The sequence below is a fragment of the Hibiscus syriacus genome, unplaced genomic scaffold (genome assembly GCF_006381635.1).
Source record: "Hibiscus syriacus cultivar Baekdansim isolate YM2019G1 unplaced genomic scaffold, ASM638163v2 tig00111648_pilon, whole genome shotgun sequence".
Lineage (NCBI taxonomy): Eukaryota > Viridiplantae > Streptophyta > Magnoliopsida > Malvales > Malvaceae > Hibiscus > Hibiscus syriacus.
The window spans coordinates 1,858,290-1,870,508 of record NW_024063145.1 but is presented as its reverse complement, the minus strand read 5'-3'; the positions used below and the strand labels follow the sequence as shown (position 1 = coordinate 1,870,508).

General features: G+C 34.6%; 1 protein-coding gene and 1 pseudogene across 1 annotated transcript; one reads left to right on the top strand and one right to left on the bottom strand.

Moving 5' to 3' along the window:
• Nucleotides 1-3,570: 3,570 nt before the first annotated feature.
• On the top strand, nt 3,571-4,385 carry LOC120166841 (annotated as a pseudogene).
• Nucleotides 4,386-4,810: 425 nt separating this feature from the next.
• LOC120166848 (peptidyl-tRNA hydrolase ICT1, mitochondrial-like) lies at nt 4,811-7,876 on the bottom strand. Its single transcript, XM_039176040.1, has 7 exons — nt 7,538-7,876; nt 6,743-6,802; nt 6,559-6,641; nt 5,801-5,865; nt 5,681-5,714; nt 5,393-5,463; nt 4,811-5,276 (listed from the first exon to the last, which is right to left on the bottom strand). The coding sequence occupies exons 1-7, from the start codon at nt 7,830-7,832 to the stop codon at nt 5,186-5,188; spliced, it is 699 nt and encodes a 232-aa protein (XP_039031971.1). The 5' UTR covers nt 7,833-7,876; the 3' UTR covers nt 4,811-5,185.
• Nucleotides 7,877-12,219: the final 4,343 nt, after the last annotated feature.

Sequence of the window (12,219 nt, the reverse complement as noted above, 5' to 3'; positions counted from 1 at the left end):
AAATCTGTTTCGCTCCTCCCCAACGGTCATAGTGGACTTGAGTATGACTGTTGAATCGGACCCTCCAAAAGAATCCGTCCTTGAGAGCCTCCTTCGCTTGAAAAATACTAGACCATGCGAAAGACGCCCTGTTCCCAAGCTTTGCATCAAGAAAATAGTCATTTGGGAAATACTTGGCCTTGTAAATTTTGAATAAAAGGGATCATGGAAGACTCCATGAATAAGGAAAGGCAATAAATATTGTTAAATGAGTTTTAATATATTGGTGGATTTGTAATAGTGTGCATATTGGAATATTCCTTTGATATTTTGGGGTTGTTTTCATGACATGATGAATGTTGCATGATGCAAGAGTTGTTGCATGATCATGGTAATGTATAGTAACGGGGTCGATTAATTTGATTATGGGAGCTATATTATTAAATGCATGTTTAGGGAAGTAAGTCCATTAATCACTATGATTCCTGATAAGGCAAAGCGATGTCTATAGATTCACAAATGATACATAATTCAATGAATGCGTAGACCAAAAGGTTCAACAAACCTCAAATTAGCAGTTTAAAGCTCAAATTAGGGTTTTAGGAATTTGGGATCTTTGGAGAGGAAGCTGGTCACCCTGGAGGCTATCTTGTGTGGTAACAAATAGTGTCAATTCAACCGGTTAATATGTCGCATCAGCATTATGTCACCCTAATAATGGTTGTTAATATCAAATGACTAATTTATTATAAATCGATAATTTTAATGATCAAATCGTTAATTCTGAAACATCAGTCGAAAAAGATAAACTTACTCGAACATGAGTATTCTTTCATATAGTTACTCAAAACCCTTAAAATATTTATTTATAGGCTTCAAGAAATCTTAAAAAAAAGAAGAAAAACGAGTTATTTTTTAAATTAATGTTTGATTTACTTGAAGATAAAATATTGCTTTTACTTAGTTACAAAATAACTTAAACTCAAAGAAAACAAATTGTAAAATAAAATAAATGATAATTTTGATCCTAAAGTATTTAAAATAAATAATGGATTTTTTTAGTTTAACTTAATTATAAATAATCAATATAAAAATAATAAATAATAATAATTAAAAAGAATCTCGTATTAGATCTATATTTAGTTTTTTGTCTGCACTATCTTCGTTGAAACATACATGTCATGAGTTTTCGATGTTTGATTAAAACATTTTAAGATGGTTTAGAAAGATAACTAACTTACAATCAATTTATTAAAAGACGCCTCAACTCAAAAATATTTGAATCACAACTAAAATATCATTACAAATCAATTAATATATTTTTTTAAAAAAAATATCATCTCAAATCAATTGATAGTTTAATTTTTAAAATTTAATTAAGTGACCGGCGTCACATTTATTTTTTATTTTTTTATTTTTCTAAAATTTTAAAAATATTATTCATTTTAAAAAATTCCGCAATTTTTTTCTAAAATATATAAAAAATCAAAACTCCTTAAAAGTTTAATTTCAAACCTTCATGACCATTACTGCCTGTCGTCGTTGTTGTCGAACGACCACCCATTTACCGCCAATCACCCACTAATCGGCCACTGCCTTTTCCTTCTTCTTAAACCCTAAAAACCCAATATTCAAATCCTTCCCATTGGGCAACACCCCAATCCCAAGAGGCAATGTTGCAATCAAACAGTTGATGAAATGGATGGATGAAACCAAACCAACATGGACGCAATGAATAGACGAAGTCAAAAATGATTTCAAAGTCGATGTTGGGGTTTCGGCTAGTTAGTAGCTTTGGTAGCGGTCAACGACAGGAAAGGATTAGGGTTTAGGATTATGATTTTCAAAATTTTGGGGTACTTTTTAAGACTTGAGAAAATTTTGGCCAATAGAGTTGAGATGCCTCTACTTTACTTTAACTAAAGTAAATTCTCTGCTGTCTCTCCATTGTCTGGCCAAAGAGAGTCGAGAAGTCTTTGCTCTGGCAATAAGAGTCTTTCCATTGCTACTCACAGAGCATTGATATGCCACCACCCCCATCTGCATTGTTTTTTATAGAGAGCGTTGAGATCCTCCGTTATATATTTAGCATTGAGATGCCTTTGTTCCTCCTACAGTGTTTTTCTAAGGGTATCGTCTTCCACTCTAGCTTAAGGAATTCTTTAAAGAGTGTTAAGAAATCTTTGCTTCAGCAATATTAATTTCTCCACTACTTTTAGAATGTCAAGATGCATTTTCCCTAGCAAAAGGAATCCCTTATTGCTTCTTCCAAGGCATAGATGTCTCTGCTCATTCTACAATGTTTCTCCAGAGAGCTTCAACATGTCTTCGCTCATTTTGTAGTGTTTCTCCAAGGGTGTAGAGCTACCTCTTCCCTTGTTGAGAGCTTCAAGATACCTCATCTCAATCCTAGCTAAAGGGACTTTTTTCATTATCTCTCCATTGTTTGGCCAAAGAGAGTCGAGATGCCTTTGTTATGGCTATAGGAATTTATCCATTGATCCTACAAAGCGTCGAGATGCTGCCATTTTTTTCATTACCTCTCCGAGAGTGTCAAGATCCTCTGCTACATATCTAGCGTTGAGATGTCTCCTTTCCAAATTCCTCATTGTCTCATTAGAGCATCGATAATCTTCTTTTGTAAGTCTTGGTTTAAATCACTTTATGACATTTTCTCGATCAAGGGGAAAAAGTGTTGTACCTCCTCTAAACCTCCATTGCTATTATTCTTTCGCCTATCAAACCCTAAAACCACCAGAGTTTCATATCTTTCGACTAGTTACAATCTCTTGGCATAACTACTAACATACTCACATGATCTACCAACTAAATATACTATGTGACACTCATATCTATTTACCAAGTCAACCTATAAATAATCATCACCGTAGGCTTGACACCAACACTGAAGACATATATAAATCATCACACAAAGCTAGAAAAGAGAATGTCATACATTCCCTATCTCTATGACTTTTCGTCAAAATCAGAAGGGATGATGCAGACAAAAGAGGGAAAGAAAGCCTACCATCTATTACCAAATTAAGCAAATATTATTGCTTATGGCGTGCGGCTGGGAAGTGAATATATAAAAATATCCATAATTTCGGCAGTTTCCGTCAGAGAAATGAAACATGAAACAAGAAGTATTCAAGATTGCAAATATAAAACATTAAATAGAGTAAACGTTTAAAACAAGAACGAGTTGATTTAACACTAATTAAGCCATTGGTAACAGCCTAGCATTAGCTTTCAACCTTGAATAATCTCCCCAAGTAGGCTAAACCGCGTCGATGCTTCCATTCCCTCTAATTGATTAATCATTTATCTAACAAGCTTACCAGAAACGGGTTGCAGCACCGAGTATTGAAATTGCCGTGGATCACCAGGGATAGTGACAATTGAAAAGATTACGACAAACCAGGTTGTTTCATGTCAGTCATGGAGGCAACTGTTTCGATCAATCCTAATCTCACCACACGTTGTCTTTGTCTTTGCCTGGAACCAGTTCTTTCAATGGACATCTTTGTTTTGTCTCCAGTATAAAACCCAACACCCAACTTCCTTTTCGTTTTCAGATTGTCCTGCAACAAAACCACAGCTTGGAAGCATTGACGAAATGAAGCTAGTTTGGTCACCTGAGACAGCGTCCAAGGCATATATTGATACTGTTAAACTTGTAAGCATTAAATAAGCAAGCTTCTGATATTAATTCTCTGATGTCTGCTGATTGGTTTCATTTGATTTGCAGTGTGAACTTTATCATGATTCTGGTGTAGCGGAGCTTGTTTCAGCCATGGCAGCAGGCTGGAACGCGAGATTCATTTTGGAGACATGGTCGCATGGTGTAGCTACCGCAACGAGCATCGGCCTGGCGGTTGCTAGCAGCCATACGGATGGAGGACATGTATGTATAGTCCCTGATGAAAGATCGAGGCTAGAATACATTCAGACCCTTGAAGTGGCCGTCATGTCACCGAAAGTGATTGTTGGAGAACCTGAGGAGTTAATGAGTCGATTAAACGGAATAGATTTTGTGGTGGTGGATAGCCAGCGAAAGCGACTTTTCCAGGGTATTGCAGCTAGCAAAACTGAGCAACAAGGGAGCTGTTATGGTATGCAAGAATGTTAATTCCAGATGAGATTTGAATTTCAGTTGAAGTGTCATCGACGATGGATCACGCAAGCGTACATTCCATGTTTCTTCCAGTAGGGGAAGGATTGGACATCGCACATGTAGCAATCGGTGGTGGAAATTCCGGTAAAAGGCGGTGGATCAGACATATTGATCAACAATCAGGGGAAGAATATGTAATTAGAAAGTAGAATTATCTCCAATTACTCTAGAACATGTTCATAATTTTCAAGCTTATAATATTTAAATGACAATGTCAAAATTAACCCACAATATTTATTAAAATGATCATTTTGACCCATATTCTTTTAGGAGCATTTTGGATCCCAACATTTTGACCCATATTCTTTTAGGAGCATTTTGGACCCCAACATTCAATGTAGGAAAAAAGACCCCTAATGTTTGAACAAATAGTCACTTTGACCCCTTTTTTCTGAAGCATTTCAACCCTCAACGTTTCATTTTAAGGTAAAAAAACTCTTATTTTTGAACGTTAACTATTTGTAAACTAGTGGTTTTCATCTATAGAGGGGCCTTTTACTACAAAATGAAAAGCTAGGGGTTATAATGCTAAAAAAACGAATATGAGCAAAATTGACTGTTTAATCAAACATTGGGGGCCTTTTTTGACATTATGCCTATTAAAATCACTTTATTGAATCAATTAATAAGGGTTTCAAGGAGATTTTACCACCCATATTTTCTACTTTCTACAATCTATTTCTCATCTCATCTTTCCTTCCTACATGCAAAGAAGCAATTATGTACATGGCAACGATTATTTGCTAAAAGACCCTATGACAGTAAATCTCTTAAATATCATTAACTATGGCAAACATAAACATGTAATCAAAATTTTTTGTGTGTAATATCTTATAACAATTATAAGCCTTTAACAGCCTATAATATTACACTGACACGAGATGGTAGTTCTTTTGCCCCACCATGAAATTTTTTAAGGACAAAGCACTCCTTTAAGCTCCGTTCCTAGCTGCCTGCTTCTCCAATGAGAATTGATGATCTTCAAACACTATATAAAGTTATAAACTTTACCAGTCATGATGACATGATTTATTCCCAACTGTCCCGGCTTCTTCTAAATGCTTTCTTGTCGGAAAGGACCTTCTTGCTTTTAAGGCGTTTTTTCTCCCCGATTGCAGCCCTGCAAGATGCATTGAAACGCAAATAAATTGCAATCCGATCGAATTACAAGGAATCTGTTTGAAAAAATGTGATGAAGACTGGAAACTGCCACTAGTAAATGTGACGAAGACTTACATCTTTGCGATTTTCTTCTTCTGCTCTTCTGATGGGGGTGGTGGCACATAAGCAGCAGCATCAATGATTGCCTGTTTGGTTTGAGCAAAAAGGGCAAGAACATGAGAAAGTCAATCACCATGTTCAGAAATCAAAAGATCAACAGCAAATCATACAATTGCAAAGTATGACACTAAAGCAAATGAAATGTGTTCAACTGCATCTTTGATGGATAACAACAAAAAACTAGGCATGGCAGTTTGCTAATAGCAGAAAATTATAATTGCTAGAGAGAGATTGTTTCAGCACCTGTAGTTTTGCCAGAGCATCATCAATGTTTCCCCTGAACAAAATATAACTCAAATGAATACATATTTAATGGATTAAAAGAAAACTGAACAGAAAAAAGAAACAGGGAGAAAAACAAACTTCTGTGTCCTGGTTTTTGTTGACGATACCACGATTTCTCCATCCTTGTTTATCCGGTTTTTTTCCTGTTCATAGTGAGTTGAGGTCAGTGAGAGGAGAATTCCTCGAGAAAACGATATAGGGAAATCTAAACAGCAAGCATATGTGCATTAAAGGGTCAGTACAAACATGTGGAATTATGTGACTTTGGTTAAAGCTCCCTAGTTGAAGACTCTAATTCATAGTAGTCGGATCAGGGTCATCTCTCGTATCCAACGAGCATTTTCAGTACTCAAACTTGAGCACTTTCATCCATGTTGAAGATGTTTTTAGCTCATTTCCACTCATTCAACTAAGCATACACTCAAGTTCAAAAGAAATTCTTAGAAAACCATGAATTTCATCCATATACAGCCTGATCATTTTCTTGCCAAATTTAAGGCCTCCAATCATAAAATGTTTTCTCTTTTTCTTCTATCTTTAACAAGTTCCCAGTATACTTGCCATTTAATTTCCCTTAAAATAATCCTGAATTAGCTATGGACTTTCCCTTTTTACTGTTATGTTTGTTTAGCCATGATCTCCTGAAAACAATTTTGAAATTACTACTATATAGAAGCTACATTGCTTGTTGATACAAGCATTACTGCACAAACAATATCAGGGTTGTAAAATAAATCAATGCACAACCAATCAGTAGGATCTCGATGAAGACATTCCAGTTCTTATCTTGATGGAAAATGAGTAATCTTTAAAAACAATAGATGACAACAACAAACCAGTTGCATAATCCTCTCTCTGATCCTATCACTTAGCCAATAAGCCTGTTTTACATTGAACCGCATGTCCACCTTGGTGTTAACTGAACATTCAGCAGCAAAAGTAATCCACTATAAATCTTGGTAACAAAGTATTGAGGGACTATAATGAAATGGACTCTGAAACATAAAGAAGATACACTACCCTTGTTTACATTTTGACCACCAGGGCCACCACTCCTTGCAAAACTAACGGAAACATGATCTGTGAAGAGTTATTCAAGCGTAAATCAGCATATAAAATCCGCACAATGGTTAAAAATAAGGGTAAACTACATATTTAGTCAATCAAATATCACTTTGATTCCGTTTTCGTCATTCAACTATTTTTTTCTTTCTTTCAAAATCATACCTAAATTTCAATTTGATCATCCGTTGTTAAAAAAAATAGAACTGTGAAAAAATAATAGTAGGATGACTAAAACAAAACTAAAGTGATAGTTGGGTGACTAAATAGGTAGTATAGTCTAAAAATAATGATTTTTAAATCTATTGGAGGATAACGATGGAAGAGAATGAGGATTCAACTAATGGCCGGGTAACGAAATAGCAGCTGCTATATAGCGGCATCGATAAAATTAGAAATTATTATTAGGTAAATAACGATATGAAACAAAATTACACCAATAATACTCGATCAAGGCTGTAATTAGCGGCCAATTACGGCAGTAACGGGCTGTTATTCCCATTTCCCACTATTCTTCTAGTATTCAAAGTCGTTTTTTGAAAAAAAAGTAGCTCATTTTAAAAAAAAATCAACTCCTTTAAAAAATTTAACAACGGTGATCATGACCATAATAACATCTGTTATGTCCTCAACTACAATAAGACTAAAAACGTGATCTTGACTACAATTTAAATATCTAATCAGAAAAGTAAAACTGTGTAGCCACAGACAATTTAAGAGTGAAAACAGAAAGCATATTAAATTGATTGATACCCAGAGTGATTTGAGGGGTGGGTTCATCCCCGGCGGCACTGGCTCGCTCTTCCGCTTCCTGAAGGAGTTGTTGGACTTGAGAGAGACGAGCCGAGACTTTTCTGTCGGCATCGGCGTCGGATGCGGCGCAACGAATTCGGGTGAAACTGATTCCACGATTGGGTGTAAGTCGGATGGTTGTGTTAGAGGGAGAGGGAAGAAGAAGACGAGGCGAAGATGATAAGGAAATGGAAGATAGCAGTGGATGATGGAGGAGTTTCATAACCACGTTTGCACTTGTCCTAATAACTGCCATTTCCAACTCTATAAATTGAAATCCAAAATTAGAGTTAAAAGAGAATAGTGCAGAAGTATTGAGGAATTCAAGTGGCTTATATTTTAGGGTAAATTATTAAATTTATCACTCAACTCTATTATCACTCTTATTTTTGTCACTCATATTTAAATAAATTTAATTTAATAATTAAACTTTCAAATGATTCCTGTTTTGGTCACTCCACTGTAAAATCATCGACGGTGTTATGATATGACATTTGTTCAGCTAAAATATAAAATAAATCTTTTTCTCAATATTTCGGGCAAATTGGGTAAATAATCCACCCGGGTGGATTGGATTATTTGGCCCAATAGGGAACTCAAACTTTTAATTTGGGGCCTACGATAATTGCAACAGTCCTTATGGAACTCGTCACGAGTTCCATGAAATATAATTTTTAGTGGGTCGTGTCAGGTGGGCCCCACAGCCAGAATAAATTTAATATATCTTGAGGGACTTGTCACGCTATTAAAAAATATTTTCCCCAAAATTTTTAAAAGAAAATTAAAAAAATAATAATATTTTAATGTTCATGGAAATCGTCGCGCCGGTGTGACGAGTTCTAACGGGTATAATTTTGACTGTTTTGACTGTTGTTCAACTGTCGAATTTTTTTAAAATTTCGATGGAACTCGTCACGCCAGTGTGACGAGTTCCAACAACTATTTTCAGTTTGAAAATACTAGTCGTTGGGTAGAGTAGTATAAATAGAGGTTTAGGTTGGATTGATTTTTCACTTGTAATCAAACATTCTATTGAGAGCAAAAAATTTTGTGTTGAAGAATTTGTGTTGAAATGGCCTCAAGAGAAGAAATGTTATGCCTTGATGATGTTCATATTTCGTCGATCGAGTTGACAACGGTAAGTTTATTTTGTTTTATTTCATTTTAGTTTTGACAAAATTATAGAATTAATAATCATTATTTATGTAATTGTATTAAATAATTTATATTCAAATTGTAGTGAGAAGAATGAACCATTCGTCATTGAGGAATGACGAATGAAGAGCCATATGAGCGGATGGTGCTATATCTTTCACAATCATGATTATATGGAGTGTCATTTCTTCGCGGATTTAAGGTGATGCCGACACTGATATCGGCGTTGATTGAGTGTTGGAGGCCCGAAACACATATGTTTCATTTATCTTGTGGTGAAGTGACGATAACTTTGGAAGATATCGAGTATCAACTTGGCGTTCCGATTAATGGTATGCCATTGGTGTTCACAACACTTATAAGGTAAATAATGTTATTTCAAATTTATTAGGAAAGGAGGCTCCAACCGATGTCATTGATGGGTTGCGGGTACATATGACGTGGTTGGAAAGAGAATTTAGAGTATATGAACAATCAACGGAGCAAGAGGTGATATATGCAGCTCGAGCATATCTTATGATGTTGATTGGAGGGATCTTGCTACCGGATAAATTGGGCAATTTGGTGCACACCCAATATCTTCCGGTAATGGAGGATTTTGCTGTATGTCGCCAATATAGTTGGGGTTCTTCAATTTTGACATTTTTGTATCGTGAACCATGTAAGGCGACCGTAGTCGTTAGAGGAAAAAAAGTGGATGTAGCGTGTTGTTTAGTTTTGCTCTAATCATGGGCGTGGTATCGTATCCCGTTTATAACCCCTATTACATCCGCTCCTATGGAGTTTCCTCTCGCCGCAAGGTAAATTCATATATTTAAAGTTTTGATATTTTATAATATTTTTAAATATTTTAAAAATGACAATAAATAACGTAATTTTTTATATGGCGACACCGAATAGCAGATACAAAGTTGTCGGATGCAACCAAAGTAGATATTCGGATGAGGATTGATATAGCCGGTAGACATGCAGTGTAACACCCCAACCCATACCCGACCCGGATACGAGCCAGAGATATCACATTGACATTTCAAAACCTTTATTCTTGTAAAATAACTGAACATTTGAACTTATATTAAGAAAATACGATCATATATTGTTCAATTGTGTTTGGTATAAAGTTTTGAGATAAAAACGTATTTATGAATAGTGAAATATGGTATGAACAGTACCGTGAACAATAATGAACATTGCTACAGTGCATCGATGCACTGCTATAGTGACTTTCATAAAACGTTCATAAAACTCGTAAAAATTTAACCGTTCATTACTATACAATTGTCATTTACATAAACAGGTTTAAAACATTACAAAACTCAATCGTATGACTTTTCAAAACCGATTAGAACATATCGAATTTAATCCTTTATTTACATGCCAACCACTTTCTTTATTACAAAATACATACTATACATTTCTTTTTTGATCTGATCTTTGGAAAGGAGAACTGACCTGTTTTGCATAACTCTTATCAATCTTCCTCTTCTCAGAACCTACGCATGAAACAATCACACGCTAAGTCTACGACTTAGTGAGGCATATAAAACATATAATATTACCATATAACATTTCGTATAAACAAAAGGTATACATCTGCAAATACTATCATTAATCCATTTTTCTTACCATATATTCATCATATAACACATATATCACTATACTAAGGAATAACATATCATCATGTAATTTCTATAATATATTTTATATTACTAAATATACATACCACATATATTATTTCAAAACAGAACACACATCATATCATATCAATTGATTTATTTACTCTCTTTAAAGTCTATGTATTAGCCCATGTATACTTTTGAGAACTTAAGATATGTGAGTACATTGAGGTTGTGCACCACTATGTTGTCACCACAACTCTTATAAATGTCCCGAAGAACCAGTCCATAGATTCCGAAGAACCTAGGTAATCAGTCCATATGTCCCGAAGAACATAGGTAAACAGTCCATATGTCCCGAAGAACATAGGTAAACAGTCCATATATCCCGAAGAACATAGGTAAACGATCCATATGTCCCGAAGAACAAAGGTAAACAATCCATATGTCCCGAAGAACATAGGTAAACCCTCGACCCTTGGTATGCCAGCTATACCCCTAGCTCTCATATCACATAACATGGGCATTATCATTTATAATAGTTCACATTACTTAATCATATCATTTCTCTTATAAACACATATCTTTTCTTTTCAGTCACGTATCACATGTACGTGTAATCATTGATCTTATAATCACATGTTCCTTTTCTTCTGTCACATACCCATGTATGTGTACACATATATCTAATATCATATAACACGTATCACAAGTGCATGTAATCACGTAAATCGTTTCATATGATTTATATCATTTCACATGCAGTTACATAAACATATATATCATATCTCGTTCACATATATTTTCCCATATAACTCATATAATTTGATTCATATCTTATTCCTATATCATCATATATATGTCATCTATGTTCATTCACTTAATCTCATATATTCACATATGCATTCACATCACAAATTCATATAAGCCTATGTATCTCATGGTTCTTTCACAGGGCTTACTGTCACATTTTTATATCATACATATCATTTAACATATACACTCATAACTCTTTATTTCATATCATGTAATACTCTTACAGAGTATCATATACTCTTATCATGTATTTCATGTAACATGTTCTTGTTTTCATATAGTCACATTTCATATATTCATGTACACATAAACATCACATCATTCACAAATCAAATAACGTTTTAGGAGTCATTTCTCACCATAGTAACTCCGTCACTGGCTCATCGTAAGCCAATGTTTATTCAATAACATAAGTACAATTAAATTGCACTCACCTTAGCCTTGCTTGCTTTGATTCAATCCTAACTCTTCGATTGTTCCGTAACTCATTTAGGCTCGATATCTATATAAATATAATTTTCGAGATGATTATCAAAAGCCTAAACCTTATAACTTGATGTTAATAACTCAAGCTAGTTTAATGAACCAAAATTTCATTTTTCCTTTAGGGTGTATCGATGCACATCGGTACACAAAATAGCTTCAAACTCCCATGCATCGATGCACCCCTTAATGCATCGATGCACATTCAAAAATTATCTTAGTGCATCGGTACATACTCATAGTGTATCGATGCACCTGTCCAAAATAACCCGAAATTCATCAATACTTCACCCAATTTTCATGTATAAAATCCTTATCATGCTACTAAACTCATCTATAACAACTTTAACTAATTTCTATCATTCCAACACTTTATAATCTCCTATAGTTCATCCAAATTCTTAAGGCTAATAATCATACCAAATTTTCCATGTTATCCAAACTTAATTCTAACACTTTTAACTTCTTATTCTCATAGATAACAAGTCAAATTCATCCTCCAAATTCATTTAAACCTTCTTATTCAAAATTCCACCTAAAAACCCATTTTCTTTAATCTTTCGTAACTTCTCC

What these genes read in the sequence shown, in the direction of transcription:
- LOC120166848 (XM_039176040.1), bottom strand. Translation starts at nt 7,832, where the DNA reads ATGGCAGTTATTAGGACAAGTGCAAACGTGGTTATGAAACTCCTCCAT. An exon ending in GAGAGAGGATTATGCAACTG is followed by an intron (nt 5,866 to 6,558) that starts GTTTGTTGTTGT and finishes CACTATGAACAG; the next exon opens with GAAAAAAACCGGATAAACAA. An exon ending in ACAAAAACCAGGACACAGAA is followed by an intron (nt 5,715 to 5,800) that starts GTTTGTTTTTCT and finishes TATTTTGTTCAG; the next exon opens with GGGAAACATTGATGATGCTC.